The 16,549-nt window shown below is 34.8% G+C and overlaps 1 protein-coding gene across 1 annotated transcript in view; it reads left to right on the top strand.

The window, feature by feature from the left end:
• The first annotated feature begins 467 nt into the window (after positions 1–467).
• fkbp1b (FKBP prolyl isomerase 1B) overlaps positions 468–16,549 on the top strand; it is a 102,620-nt gene continuing 86,538 nt past the window's right edge. Inside the window, exons 1-2 of the mRNA XM_039748364.1 lie at positions 468–601; positions 15,555–15,602. Of these exons, the coding sequence (XP_039604298.1) occupies positions 565–601; positions 15,555–15,602 (85 nt within the window). The 5' untranslated portion in view covers positions 468–564. The remainder of the gene's footprint in view (positions 602–15,554; positions 15,603–16,549) is intronic.

The following is a 16,549-nucleotide window of genomic DNA, read 5'->3' as shown; positions in this document are numbered from 1 at the left end:
GACGCTCAACGCATAATATTTTTATAGTCAAAGCGACAAACAATAAAAAAAACCCTGCACATTCTACAAATCTATTTATGGTGACTGGAAAAATGCAGGTTCAGAAAACGGTTGATTCACACAATTTTATTACTTTTTAATAACAGTGTCGTCAGTATCCTTTCCATTAACTTGTACTGGAAAACATGGATTCAAAAAACTGATAAATGAATGAATTGAAAGTAATAATCACACCTTCGATACACTAGAACACTCCGCACTGCGCTTAAAGACTGAATGAGGATTCTCTGTTACAACACCGCGGGAGTTGAAAATAAAACCCGCCCCTTAAAGCCATGCGACTATGCTACTGGTTCTGTAAATGGAATTTCCGCGCCTTATTCCGAAAATCTGATCTGTAATTGGATTTAGGTAACTGCCAGTCACAGTTAATCATCATGCCTTTATTGGCAAAGCAACGGATCACAGCTAGATCGAATAGGACTCGTAAGAAGCAACGGTGCGGAGCTGCTGAGTGCTTTAACTACCAGGGTTCCATAGATTATTTTTTAAATTACAGTAAAAATGGTTGTTGAAATTGAAACAATTTCTCCTGGAGATGGTAAGATACATTCTATCTCTCTTCCTTCTTTCAAGACTTATGATGTTTTATACGTTTCAGAATCGAGACGCTGTTGAGCAAAGATTTGTACTGCCACCCCCAATGTCTCTAAACCGGTAAAGTCGCCAGAGGTTGTTGACTCTACCGTGTTGTAATCAGAATTATTCACGAGCATAACTTGGACCGAAGTACTTCTCCGACGGGATTTACTCCCCGTCTCCTTTATAATTATAGTCGTATTACTCATTAGTATGTAAAAAACTGGATAATAGTAATTATTATCTAAATTTGATCTGTAACTGTCTAAAAAAACAACATATATGTATATATATTTTTTGTTGTATGACATATAACTTGCCACAGCAAATTAAATGGGACACATCTTTTTATACCGTAAAATAAATGCTGTACTTAGCAATTTCACAGGTATGGAAAATCGAGACCAAGCAAGATTTCAGTTAGATACAGTATGGTTGCTTTATTTGGTGTAAATCTCAAGGTGTGTGGTTGTTTACCACTGAAACCAATTTTGCAAGAGGACAGGAATAACGTTACAGTAAAAAATGTCTTGATAATGTGTATTTATTTATTGCTTATAGCCCCAAAATAGTGACTTCTGTATGAGCCAAGTAAGAAACCACAGGTGCATGTGGAGTTTTTTTTTTTTTAATACGACAGGTAATCTGTTTTTTTAAATAGCTAGCATATGCAATATAATGGACCGCCATTGTCCCTGTTTTGGTCTGTTTGATTCCAACTGGTTATACTGGTTCTGTCAATTAGAGGGTTTTAGACTTTAATTTTGACATACAGTAAAATATTCTGAAACAGTAGGTGGCAGGAATTTGAATCCTGCAAAAAAGATAGATGTAATCTTGCTTTGCTTATATAATGTTTCATACTTAGTTCAAAAGAATCATTTTGAAAAATGTTGCTCTGTCCTCTCCATATTTTGCTAGAAGTGAACATTTGCATTCCAATAAATTGACCTTTTTGATTAGTCCTATCCATTAAAAGTTGAGGTGTTTTCCCCTGTAGACTATAAAAACCAAATGTACAATACAGTTTACAATGTATTTGCAAGTTTATGGAAATAGCATAACCTGGATCCTGGTGCCACTTCGCATACCAAAAAGTTAAGCATTTTATGAAAATGAACATACATTTCAATAATAGAAAAGGTAGTAATCTTTATGGCATTAAAATTATTTATATATGTGTATTATTATGTCCATATACAATATACTGTATGTTTACCACTGCACGTGGAAGAATTAAATATTTCCACTTCATTTAATCATTTTGGAGTATCTGTATAAAAGATGTGCCTACCATTATGCCTCTAAAAAAGGATATAAAAACAATACATTCCATAGTATTTTTATTGGATTCATTGCAGATGGGTACTTGACTCAAGACTGCATTTTACAGTATGTGCTGAGTTGCTAAGAGTAAATCTGTCACTGACTCTGGGCTTATGCATTTGCAGCTCCTCAATGTTGCTTGGGAATTTACTGCACTTGTTCAATAATGTATCATACACAAAGGATTTTATGTAAGGACCTCCCAAAAAACTTCTTTTGTGGTGTAGCCCTTGTCTCTGCCTGGACCAAACTTCAGCTGAAAATTGAATGCATGAAGCTAACCAAAGCATTATGTGGCATTTAGAACAAACATCAAGAACAATATTATTTTTTTAGCATAATTTCAATTAACACTAATATAATTATTATTATTATCATTCTATCTTTACTAGAACACTTCAAATAAAGGGTTTTGTCTTGCTTGTACAACCAAGCAGACGTATTCCTTCTTCCTCATTATCAGCACATCCCAGTGAAGTGGCCATTTAGATTGGGGAGAATATAGAGAAGTGGGGGGGTCATCTGCTTGAATCCGCAATTTCACAGTACAGTTTTTGCAACCTGCACAGAATAAGAAGTGCATGTGAAAGGGGTACTGTTGACAGCTTTCTGCATTTTATAAAACACCAGCCCTTCATAAACTTGAATGGGGGTTTAGCACTGTAGGCTATAATATATACAATAATTCAACAACAACAAAAACAATAAAAATTAACAAACACATGGCAAAATAAACCAAAATGATCAAATCTATGCCATAAATGAATCACTAAAGCCTGATTTAATTCTAAGTATAAGCATCTCTCAAATAGGCTTCCAGTAAAACCTTTGTTAAAACTCCACAAAATATCATCCTCCATTATTCATCACCAACTATGGGTTCACTTATTACACGCTTTGTCCCTGACACACTAAAAAGTTAATAGTCTTGCTAGACAAACCACTCTTTGATGTTTTGTGCTGACTGGATGATGATACAAAAATTAAAGTAAGCCTATTAGTACAGTCCACATGTTACATATTTTCTGAAATATACCTTGTGTGTATTTTTTAAAATGACTCTTACTGTCAGGTGTTGCTGTAGTCTAGTGTGCTGCTCATCATTTTGAAATTGTTAAAATGCTGTTTTATATTAACCCAAACCCCACATATTGTTCCCACCAGTTCTGGCTTCTTTCTCATGTTCTCAGGTTTCTGTGTACAGTGAATGATGATCCCGCTTAAAGCATCTTTAATCATTTACAAACTGACAAAATCACACACGTGTGGTTCTGAAAAAAATATTCAGCATGTCGACAGTCAGAATAGAGCTGGTATTCTTTGTTGACTGTTAATTTACTTCTGTCTGATGAATTGTTTTTAGTTTTGTGTATTCAAGACTAGGGCTGGGCATTTGCACTAATATCCCAATTTGATTCAATTTCGATTCACAATGACCTAATTTGATTCAATAGTGGTTTTTATCTTGATAAAATTAGCTTGCACTGGTATATTTGAAGTGGTGTTTTTTTAGAGATCAATTAACCTTGCATAGACAACATTAATATAATATGACAAATTTCAGTAACACTTTACTTGATGGATGTCTACATAGTGACTTCATAACAAATGCATAAGCATGAAAGCACATTTAAGAAACAATACTTGATTAGTAATGAACAGTTAACATTATTTGCAAAATGTGGAACAAAATATTACTGTTCTTTTTTAAAATAAAAAAAAAACCTTTTTCACAGCACTGCACTCCTTCAGAATTCACCATAATTTAACTAACATGCATCGCCACATCAGAGCCCACATATATTACAGGGGACTCCTTATTTTAATGCAATGCAATGACATTTACTATATAAAACATCTATATCATCTTGCAAATAATCTATTATATAAAAAAATCTTGCGACGAGACAAGACTTTTTATCCTGTGACGAGACGTGATCTTTTGAAGAGAGACACTTTCACGTCCCGCGAGATGGTCAAGTAACGTCATACTTACAACCTTTGGAAGCAAGTCCCGCGAGATGGTGAGTTTTGCAAGTCATGCCCTACTTACAACCATTTTCAAACAAGACCACAGTCATCTAAACTCTCAGTTGTTGGAATGCTTTTGGCAGACACACTTCCTGTGCTCTCAGCTCAGAAATTTCATATGTTCTAGATGACGACTAAGCGAAAAAGAAAGAGCAGCATGTCGAAAAGAGACCCAATAGCATTGGAGAGAAAAGAATGCAAAAAAGAACAACAAAAATCTATGTGCAAATTTTGAAAATAAGGAAAGTAATAATCAGCCTAGACCAAGTGGAGTTGAAAACCTCAAAGGTCCAATTGGGGTCAGAAATAAAAGACAAAGAGTAAAAGACAAAGTACAACTTCATAAAGACATTCAAAAACATTGAAACGATACACATGCAGAGCAAGTTAAAGAATCTGAAAGTAGTAAAATTCAAAAGTATCAAAAAAAAAGATAGTAAAGATCGCATTAGCACTAACAATTGGAAATTATTACTCGGTGAAATAACAGAACAGAAAAAGAGATTGAATATACTGTATGGACATAGGTGATATGTCAGAAGTATGTAGATATTGTAAGGCTTTAAAGTTTAAGTCAGAGACTTGTAGATCGTCTAATTTGTGTTGTCATCAGTAAAAAAGTAGTGTTGCTTCCCAATGAAGAGGCGTATCTGGGAGAAATAAAAGATTTGTTGTTTGCTGAAAGTGCAATCCACAAACGCTACAGGCAAATTATCTGAGTCTAAAATAATCCTTTCGCGTTTGCAACATTCAGTGCTGAAAACGTAGATTTACACAATAAAGGACCATACGCTATGAGAATATGTGGTCCCGCAACAATTAAAGTTACGACAATTTTAATTTCTAAGAAACCACAATTTGGTCATTTTAGTATATATTTATGATCACAGATCCGTACATCCAAAAGTATCTCACTTTTCACTAAATTTATATGCTAAACATGGACAAAGAAATTTTCTTGGATTTCTGTATGAATCCAAAAGATCATGGTCGCATTTATAATAAACCAACATGTAACGAATTGTCAGTGATAATAATTTTGAAAGACGGAGATATCAAAGACAGAGTTGATATTCATGTTTATCCAAAAGCACAGCACGATTCATCATGTAACAATTCCCATGAAAATAACGATCTCTTAAAATTGTATTTCTGGTTAACCAAACCCGGGGGTTGGTGAGCGAAGTGAGCAGGGGGCAGAGCCCCCTAGTATAATTATAAAATAATAAAATATTACTTCTTAAATAATAAATATGTTATCCTGTAACCTATTCGTGCATTATGAATCTCCATGTAGACACCCTTCAACTAAACTAAGCCAAATTTATTCCCCTTTGGACATTTAAAATAATATAGAATTAGTCAAAAATTAAAGAAACAGTGGGAAGACTCATATCTTTTACTAATTCTACAAGTTACACATATCTTCAATTTCCCATTTGTGGTAGTCACATTAATGAGCTTTGAAAATGTGTTCTCACAGTTCCTCCTCAGACAAAAAGGAGGCATTTTAAACCTGATGCTTGTTGACAGTGGCATTGGATGAATCAAACATAAAAGAAAAAGGACCTGCCATTATGACTGAGAATGCCGATAGTATTATCCAATGTGGCATAGCTTATAGAGCTAGTTCATGTCGTCTGCTTTGTGCATACGCATACTTTGGTATTGCAAGCTGCTCTGAAAATTCTAACAATTAACTGCTTGCTTGGACAGCTGAGATGTTGCAAACTTTTTCCACTGTAGCAGTACAGCTAGCCACATGCTTCAAGAGAAGCAATGCTTATTGGACTTGCCGGCAAACAAACTTGTGGTTGATGCAGTCCTGTGATGGAAGAGCGCATTACAAATGCTAGAGAGGTTTTTGGAACAACAGCCAGTCATCTCAGCAGCTCTGCATAGAGACAGCGAAGTTGTTCCCATTGTGACTTGCATTCAGTGCTCTTGTCTGCAACACATCTGCCACAGGTACCCAGTCATTTTTAGTGTAGTGTAGTTAGGGTTACTTACTTGGCTAACCTGAGAAATGTGGCAATGTTTTGCTTAAGATTTTCCTAAATCCTAAGTACAATAACTTCACTTATTTGCTTTCTGGTTGGTATAGCATACCAGTGTTCCAAAATCTGTATCATTTGTCAAAGCCCTTGTTTTCAAAAACAGTGTAGGGTCTCATATCTTTACAGATGGGTGATTCTGGGAAAAATGATTTCTCAAGTTTGTTGTGTTACAATAGTACTTAACCTGTGAGTTGCACAGATTACATATGGCTTTGCTTTTATCCAGTTGTTCTTTACCAACGCAATGTTTGAATCCATAGTAAGTTCACACATCTCTTATAAGTGTAGATACTGATTTCAGTTGAGGAGGACACAGCATTTTATGCAATGTAGCAAAGTGCTTTTTCTGTAGAAAGCCTTCAAAGACTCATTAGCGACATCTGCTGGGCCAGATGCCAAAAGTGAACATAAGCAAAAATCTACATATACCTGCAGTAATTGAGCATGATAGAAATACATGAGATTGATCTTGAGACATTAAGAATCTGTATTGAATCATTTAAATGAAAGATAATGATTAATTGAAAAATCAACATTTTACCCAGGCCTAATCAGGATAGACAATGATGCATAGTCATATCAGATTTGAATAACAGAAAAATTGTAATTAAGTAACTTTTAACTGCAGTCTGAATGTAGCCTTAGTAGCCTGTAGCAACACATAGACTCAAACACAGGCAATATGCACTTTACAGCTCATTTTTAACATAGTGTAGCAAACGTCCTGCATTTTATTTAAAAAATGTTCATGCCTTTAAAGATTCACACAATTAAATTTATTTCAAACTAGGGGGCTTCGCCTCCTGCCCGCTTGTCAACCCTCTAGCCTGTGATATACACCAGCCACTTCGCGTCTCTGCCACTCGCGTATGTGGATTTCACATTCACCAAACAACAGATCTTTTAATTCTCATGGATATGCCTCTTCATTGGGAAGAAACACAGCTTTTCTCTGATGGCAACACGAATTAGACAATCTACAAGTCTCCAACTTAAAGTTTAAAGCCAAACAATATCTACTGTACATACTTCTGTCATATCACCTATGTCCATATATTCAATCTCTTTTCGCTGTTCCATTATTTCACTAAGTAATAATTTCCGTTTGTTAACACAAATATGATCTTTACTATCAGTTTTTTGAGACTTTCAAATTTTAGTACTTTCATAATCTCTAACCTGCTCTGCATGTGTAGCGTGCCATTTTTGAACCTCTTTATGACATTCTACTTTGTCTTCTACTCTTTGTCTTTTATTTCCGATAAAGAGCTGAGAGCGCAGGAACTGTGTCTGACAATAGCATTCACACGAATGAAAAGTGATTGGACCGTAAATGTAAATGTTTGAGAGGAGGGTGGGACTTGTCAAAATCTTGGCAGAAAGTCTTGTCTTGCGGAACCTGAAATTATCTCTCACAGGAGTTGAAATTATCTCAGAGAAAGTCTCGTCTCAGGATTTCCTTTTCTAATACAGAGATAGTATACACAGAATACACACCAAATGCCAGTGTTGTCTGCAACAGAATAAAACTGATTGTGGAATGCTGAGCATAATATACTTATACTTCTCTTACATCTGTCCAATGTTTGTTTTTTTTGCCCATTTTAATTTTTTCTTTTTATTTGCCAGTTTCACATATGGCTTTAAAACTCTTTGAAGCATGCCAGAATTTTCTTTTCCGCTTTGACAGTGTTCTCTGATGGCAATGGTATTTGGCATGTATTTAAAGAAGAAGTCAACTGAGTACCAGTAAGGCATTTGTTTCTCATGCTACAGATTCTGATGTCCTTCTCCTCTTATACAGTTGTCCATCTTGGCCTTACCCCTCATTTTCTATACTGCTTAGAATCAGTTCTCCCACTTCTGTCAAGAGAATAATAGACACCTTTCGTATGAAATCTTCAGTTTCTAGGCAAACTGTCATGTGGTCTAACATTCATTCTGCAATAAAAATCTATAGGCTGACATGTTTGACCATATTTGAACACAAAATTGTACTTTAAGAATGCCAATACCTTGCAACCCAAGTGAACAGAATAACAGATTTCAGTAGTAATTACAAAGGTTTCTCCAATAACTAATTAACATTAACACATGACTAATTAAGGTTAATGTATGGGAGCTTAGACACTGAAGGAATTGCTCCCGAAAAAGGGGCTTTGCAGCCATATGTGAAAAATAAATGAAAAATGAGTCATTGCAAGCAGTAATGGTCATTATACACACTAGTGCATTGGCTTCATTTCTAAGTCAATTTAATTGTATCCAGATAAAAAAAGGTATCAATTTCTGTTAAAAACGTGAACATTTTTGAGGGACCCCACAGTTTTGAATGGTAGTGCATTTACAATGTTAACTCAAAGCACACAACACATACAGGATACAAAGTATTTTATCATTGCCAACACAAATTATCAGGCTAATTTTTAGCACACTAACCAGTTAAAGTTTGGTTTTAAAAGCTGATGCTGTTGTGCATTTTTTATAATTTATCTATTATAAAAGAAAATCTTGAGACAAGACAGGACTTTCCAAGAGATTTTTTTAAGTCCTGTGAGATGAGACTATTGCCAAGAGATTTTTTCAAGTCCTGTGAGACAAGACTATTGCCAAGAGATTTTTTCAAGTCCTGCCCCCCTCTCAACCATTTATGGTTAACAGCCCACGGTTCTCTCACCTCTTATTCATGTGAATGCTTTTGTCAGACACAGCTCCTTCGCTCTCAGCTCTTACAAATTTTTACATTTTCCTCACTTTAAGTTCCCAATAAAAGAAGACTTATTATGTCCAAATCTTATTGAAGAATTTCATCCCGAAGGGTTATCAACAAAAGAAATGAGTACATGGGCAATCCTACCACTGAGAAATGATGAAGTCAAATGAATTAACGTGAAAATTGTCGATCAGTTACACGGCAAATTGGTTAAATGCGTATCAATAAACTATGCTGGTGATTGTGCGGAACATGAAAACATCAACTGACAATATCTACAACTGTTAGCACCATCACCTTCCACTGGCCAAATTACTTTTGAAAGAAGGATGTATCGTAATGTTATTGCGTAATTTATGTATGGGTGGTGAGCTATGCAATAGGACAAGATTAGTTGTATTCAAAATTGGTTGAACAATTCTGACATGTAAAGTTTTAACAGGCGGCAAGAAGGGTAATGTAGCACATCTTTCACAGATAATATTAGAAACCAAAGGAGATCTTAATATGCCATTCATATTAAAATGTTTACAGTTTCCCATTAAAATAGCTTTTGCTGTGATAACTAACAAATCAGAGGGACAAACATTCACAAAAGTCGGTTTATTTATTAGAGAGAAAGAAATGAAATTTGTTGTATGTTGCGTTGTCATGTTGTAACTTCAAACACGAAATCAAAATTCAGAGTGATATTGATGAAAAGTTAATTCCAAATATTATTTTTACTGAAGTTTTATAGTAAAAGTGTAAGTTTAAAAACTATTTGCGTGTTAATCTCAAAGCCAAACAAAATGAAAACATATAACTCAACAAATACCTCTAATGCAACATAAAACAATTTTCTTTCAATTTATTACGTTTTACTATTTTTTACTTGTTGTAATGTAAAATATTTAGGTCTATTATGCATATGTAACAATTGCCATTAAAATAACAATCTGGTTAAATTGTACATCCGCTTTTCCATATGCGATTGGCAGATCTGCAAAGTGGCTAGCGCGTACGCCCACACAATGGTACGAGCAAGGGGCAGAGCCCCCTAGTTATTTACTAAAGAGATTACAAACATTAACATTAAAGAAATGACAAAACTTACAAAATTAAAAAAAGGTTATATTTTAGTCAAATTGCTAGAAGAAAAATATTTATTTGAATAAGAAAATGTGAAATTGGAAATTTTAACACATTATATTACAATTCACATTTAGTCAACTCCAGTAACCCAGTAATTGCCTCCAACTCCAACTCTGACTCCACAGCACTGCTTCAGTGTCAGCTAAAGAGATGGAAAGCTTCTGCTTCTACCCTGGTTTCATATTTGATGTGGTAGTGATGTAATCTGGTTTTGTATATTCATTTTCAGGCTAATAGTTTGAATATGCTTGCATTAATACGCCTATTAGTATACAGCCTAGAAAATGTTCCAATTACTTGTATATCAGTGAAAACTGCTTCCATTAATAAAAAACAAGCAAGCAATAAACCCCAATGATTATCAGAATCACACAAGGAATTTCACCCAGGTTTTTATATACAAAACGTTTGCTGTGACATAGCATGCTAATCACAATACTGGAAATTAAATTAATAATTTAATTTTTTAACGAGAAGCAATGCGACAATGCTTAAGCATTTTGTAAGAGTTACATTGATGCACAAAATAAACGCGGTTATTGGTTAGGGCATACAAGTAAACATTCCACATTGGCATGCAAACATGTTGTCCTGTTATTTGATTGTATTAGTGTGAGCTGTTTTTTAATGAAGGGCAGCAGAGTGGGGCAGACGGTAGTTCTGTCTCACAGTTCCAGATTACTGGGTTAGAATTCTACCCTGCTCATTGTCTGGAATTGACAAGTTCTCTGTGTGTCTGCATATATTTACTATGTTTTCCACCCATTTTATGAAGACAATGATTAGATAATCTGACAACTCAAGATTGTCTGCACACTTGTTTAAATTTAGTATTAGCTGGTGTGACAGTTAACACATACTTGGATCCAAGAGTACTTTGACTTGTAACAGTAGTTTACACATTCTCTATTTACAACTAGGATTAGGTTTGAAGCATAACCCATAGCCACCAGATTTTTAGCTATATTACCGTTCTGTTCTTAATTATGTCTTAAAACTTTTAATACTCTGGAATGTGTAAACATATGTATGAAAACTGCTTCACCTGCTCAATATTCTCTGTTTCAGCAGGGAGAAACCATTTGGAGAATCAATGTGTTGCACTTGGTACAAAGGAAAAAGAAAGAATGATGGAGAAGTTTAGTCTAATAAAAAAAATACAACACTGAAAACCAAGGAAATTGGTGGCATTTCTAATGAAAAATCCACTGTAAACTTGATGCAAAATATGGGCTTAAGAGTGATTTAGCAGTTCTACTCCTGTTAAAATAGTGTGTTGGATTACATATATAATTGGAGTTGTGTTTCTGATTCTAAAAAGTGCTAAATGCGAGGTTTATAACATTTGCAAATCAAAAGTGCAAGGGAATTGATTGGCTTACAAAAGTATCGTAAAATATTGTCCTAGGATTGGATTTATTTAAAGGAACAATTTGAGGGGACAAATTAAGAAACATCAGTGAAGAAGATGGTGAACTATCTCAAGCAGTTTGAAATACAGGAGATAGCACATCAGCATTGTAGAATTGGATGCAGAAATTCTTGCTTCTAGTTAAATCTTTTGATGGATAATTTTGTTAACGGGTTTTTTGAAAAGTTAGGTGGTGTATTATAAACCTGCTACAGTATTATGAGTGCCAGTTATTGCTACAATAAATGTGGAAAGTGGACAGCAAAGGTGTGCAAATTGAAATGAAGAGCAAAAATATATATTAAAGGTCAGATTTTTAAGTTTAGTAGTTTAAGGCAGGTCCATAGTGCATTTTATGAGGAGTGCATTCAGATAAAGAAATAAAAAGGTGCTCAGAATTAAAAACAGCCCATAAAGTGTTATACTGAAATCACGGATTGTTTTGGGTCTTTCAACATTAGAAAAAACAGATATCTTGTCAATATTTGGAAACAGAACCCTTTTTTGTCAAGACTTTTTTTTATTTCATCTTCATTTGTGCTACTGTCAATTTTCAAACTCATACGACTTTCATCTTCCTGCCACGGATTTTTTTACCTACAGCATTTACCACAGTTGTCATTGTTTATAGCTCAGTGCAGTATGTTAATGTTCAGAAATCAAGGAGATATGATTCATAACAGAAATGGAAGTCTGGTGTAGCTAGGGATCTGTGTAGGATCAGCAGAGAGGTCAGTTATATTTATATTCACCATTGTCTCGGAGTACATGAAATTGGCCTGTGTAAATAGTTTTTTGTTGATATTACAATGTTTAATTTTTCTGTGTTGTGGTGGTGTGACCATTAGTGTCACTACCTCACAGACCTTAGGCAAAATCTGTTTTTCTTTGACATGTAATTGTAGTTTACACATTCTCTATTGGTTTGTGTGGGTTTTAAGAAACTCTGAGTTCATCCAACATTCTGAATAATTAAAATTGTCTGGTACTGTTAAAATGCTTTAAGTTGTGCCTATTGGTGAGGGTTTCTGTTTTATATTACTGTACACAGTTTAGCTCCTACAACTCACATCAAATGATGATTAAATGAAAAATAGATGGTTGGATGAAATAAACCTTTATGTTAAGCTACCTCTGACTTATTGTAGCAGCGTTAATTCATAAATCAATACACACATGTATCTCTATTTTTTGTGCACTGTATGCTGCTGTCTTCAATGCCAAATATTCAGGTGAGACATAAAAGCATTTAATTATTTTTATTCCCTTTGTAATGCATAACAGAACTGCAATTTAGTATGAGCAGCTTTTTACCTGAAATAATTTTCCATTATTCTTGAGTTGGATTTTAAATTCTTCCTTCTTGATGGTGGCTTGCTAATTCATTCAAGCAACCTGATAATTTTGTTATGTGGTAATCCTCCTAAGTTAAACAGGAGTACACATGACCATATTTACACAGTACTAAAACTGTATTAAACCTCAGTGCAGTATTCACACCATGTAGCCTTTTAAGTTTTGGTTGTTCTGTTGAGATTGGTCATTGAAGAGGACGTACAAAAAGCTTTTGCAAACAATATCTTGATTTTACCTCAAACCACCATAGTTAATGTTTTTGCTATGTGTAGACATTGTCCTTTTGTGACCAGCCAGCTGGACTGGCTTCTATTTCAGATGTGCGCTTTTGTAAAATGTAGTACATAGCAGGTACATTTTAATAATGTACACCATTCCAGACATTATTAAATATTTATTTAGTAAGTGACTGAAACCACTGGTTTAACTAGTAAATATTAAAAATGTGATTTACACCAAATGAATGATAATATGTAATAAATACAGAAAATTACTACTATCTACCCATCCTGCATTTTACTATGGAGTTCTGGGGAGCTGGAGACTGCTGGAAACCGTGAGCCACAAGACAAGAGAAAATCTCCATTAGATCACCTACTCTTCACTAGAAAACAGAAAACAATAAAAAGATGTGTAAAGCTACCAAAAATGTGTATTTTCCATAAATTACAGTACTAATGGGGAATTAGTAACTGGCTAATTAGGAAATGACATTAAAAGTGGTACATAAAAAAATGTGCTGCATAATAGTAAGGGAATATCATATAAAAGTAATTCTGTAATGCCTGAAATCTATATAAAAGAGAATGACAGACGCTGGCAGATAGCGTCAATGAGTCCTCAGACTATTTCAAAAATTATTTTTAGTCCTAAGGAAATTCAATATTAGAGAGACACAAAATAAGCCACCAGGAGATAAATCAAGGGGCTTTTCAGAGACATTTCTGGATGTTGTTATGGGGGACTGTAATTCTGACTAATTTCAGAAAAAGTGGATTAATTCATCAGTAGAGAGTAAATGTCAAAACGTTTTTCTATATTAAAAACATTTTCCGTGATGTCCATGTTATTCAGCCTTGACCACTCCCCTCTGCACCGCTTGTCCGATCATTACTTGTACTGCGCACATCTTCTCTCCGTGCCATGACACGCTCAATGCTGCTAACTCGCCTTTGAAAACAGTTGGTTATAATGGTAAGGCAGAAAAGCAAATTATTCAAGAAATTCAAGAAAAACAGTAACAAGAGTTGATAATGAATGTTGAAAAAAAGAAAATGATTAAAAAAGAGCTGCATATAATACAAATCAAGAACAAAGAGAATTGTCCGATAAATGAGAAAGAGAAAAATACCTCAAACAATACGCGAACAGAAGTGCAAAAAGTGCAAAAAAGAGGATAAAGTAATTCATAATGTTGTTTTTGACAAGGTGTTTCATTTTTTTTTTTACTTTTTATTACATTTTAGATTTTTACATCAACTCTTTTACTTTTTACTACATTTTATTATTCATTGGAATTTAAAATAGACAGAGTAGTGAAATACTAAAGATTTTCTATCTATAATAACTAAGGACCAAACTGTCTTCCTCCCGTGCACCACATACTCTTCTATGTAACACCTCTTTAAATACAATCTCTTTCTCAAATGGAGGAGCGACCCAGTGCCCTTTAAGTGGCTGAGCCGTTAGATATTGGCTGCCCAGCACCTGTGGTTGGCGAGTGAAGCAAGCAGGGGGCACAGCCCCTTAGTTATTCCAAAAACAAATAGAAACAGAACTTAAAGTAGAATGAGATACACGTCAGGATTTCTGTTATATTATCCAACCATTTATTCTTTCATCCATTTATCCAATTATCAAGCCTACTTGATTGGGTTCAGAATCGGTGGGCTGTATTCTGACATCACTGGAAGTAGAGCAGGAGGGAAACATGGGCTGGGTACCACTCCGTCAAATTGCACCCTCACTCAAACTGCATACTTTTGCATGCCCTTGAATAAGGCAAGAACAGAATTGTCAGCTGAATACATTCATATCAAATAGTGTTTGCTGAAATGATAAAACTTAAGCTTAATGTTTATTAAAATCTCCAAGAAAAGCAGCAAATTAGCATGTGGAAGTTTTCTTAAAGTAAATGCAAACAGACTTAGTTTATTAAGAAAGTGTATAGTAAAATGATAATTAAGCTGAAATTCTTAGGCATGCTTATTTGTCTTATAGTTCTTTTTAGAAAATACTGTGTGATGTTACTATTTGACCAGTTTCTGTGAACAAAATGGTACACAAGTGAAATGTTCGTTTCTTATTGGTTAATATGAAGCAAGTGGACATACTGTAATTTCAGTCCTAAAGCGTTATTGTGATGTCAAACACCATTAGCTTAATGGGTGGAAGGACTGCAAGTCTGTGATGGAATATATATTGTAATAAAATTCACAAGATCTAATTACTATCCTGCCTATGTTTTTACACTTCCTAAAAGGAAACTCTATCCCTCCTTTTTCTATAACTGATTTTCTTTTGTCAGGATGCACAGACCTGGAGTCGGTCCTGGTAGGAGTGGGCACAAGGTAGAAACTTAATTTGGGCAGGACATCAGTTGATGGTACTTACTCAGACACATATATATATATATATATATATATGTATATATATATATAGACAACCTGAATTTGTATTGTGGGAGAAAACTATAGTTTTATAGAGATGATAATGTTGCACCTAAGACACCATATTTCAGGAGAAAACCAGTGCAGCAGTGATTACTTCTGTTTTACTGTAACATGCATTTTTATTTTTTATTTCCTTGTGGAGACATTTAAGTTATAGAAATCTTGTTGAATATACCTTCTTCTTAAGCTTATTATCCTTTTATCTTTCTTAACAGGGAGGACATTTCCAAAGAAGGGACAGACATGTGTTGTACACTACACAGGTATAGTTGAAACAAAATGTAACACCCTTTGACGGAAGAAAAAATACATCTATGTACTTACTTTGTCTTTTGTGGTCCTTAGGAAACTGGAAAATTAAGAAGTACTTCAAAGTTTGAATGCAGTTTTTTTTAATATTGGAGAAATGGTAGCATACTGTTGCTTATATAAAGAAATATCAACACTGTGTATATATAGTACATGGCTATTCAAAATGAAAGAGCAGATTTCAAAAATTTATTTCCAACAAACTGTATAAGGCAGAAACACATTCCGCACATCACTGGATAGAGGAAAGTTCAAAGTTTGGTCCTATGGTCCATGAGGTTGCATCCATTCAACATGTGCAACGTGTGTAGTGCGACAAACATCAAAACGGCAGACCATTTCTTGCCACACACAAGTCAACTGGTCAGCTGAATTCACAGCTTCCTCAATACAATGTCATAAATTTTGAAGATTAGCTGGCATAGGTGGAACAAACACTCTTTCTTTAATGTACCCCCATAGATAAAAATCGCAGGAGGTAAGGTCTAGAGACCTGGGAGGCCATAGACGATGAGCAAGATCTTGTTGTCCACCTCTTCCAATCCATCATCCTGGAATGGTGTCATTCAGGTAACAAAAACAAAACAAAAACCTGCAATTGGAAATGGGGCGGGGTACCATCTTGCATGAAAATGAAGTCATTCGAGTCTTCTTGAAGTTGGGGAATTTTTTTATGCCACTCATAAATTTGCTTATGACGAGGGAGCTGTTTGTTGAACCGTTGGTGGAATTCACGTTGCACTTGAATAGTGGACTCACACTTCGCAAATTGCAGCACACAGTATGATTTCTCTTGTGGTGTCATCACCATTTTACTATAAACGAGAAACAGTGCTCGGTGGCATTCACAGGTACTTTTAGGGGGGCTTTTAAACTTTGAACTTTCCTCTATCCAGTGATG

This window comes from Polypterus senegalus, chromosome 3 (genome assembly GCF_016835505.1).
Source record: "Polypterus senegalus isolate Bchr_013 chromosome 3, ASM1683550v1, whole genome shotgun sequence".
Classification (NCBI taxonomy): Eukaryota; Metazoa; Chordata; class Cladistia; order Polypteriformes; family Polypteridae; genus Polypterus; species Polypterus senegalus.
Note: the sequence above shows the minus strand (reverse complement) of the source record. Positions and strands in the feature narration are given on the sequence as shown.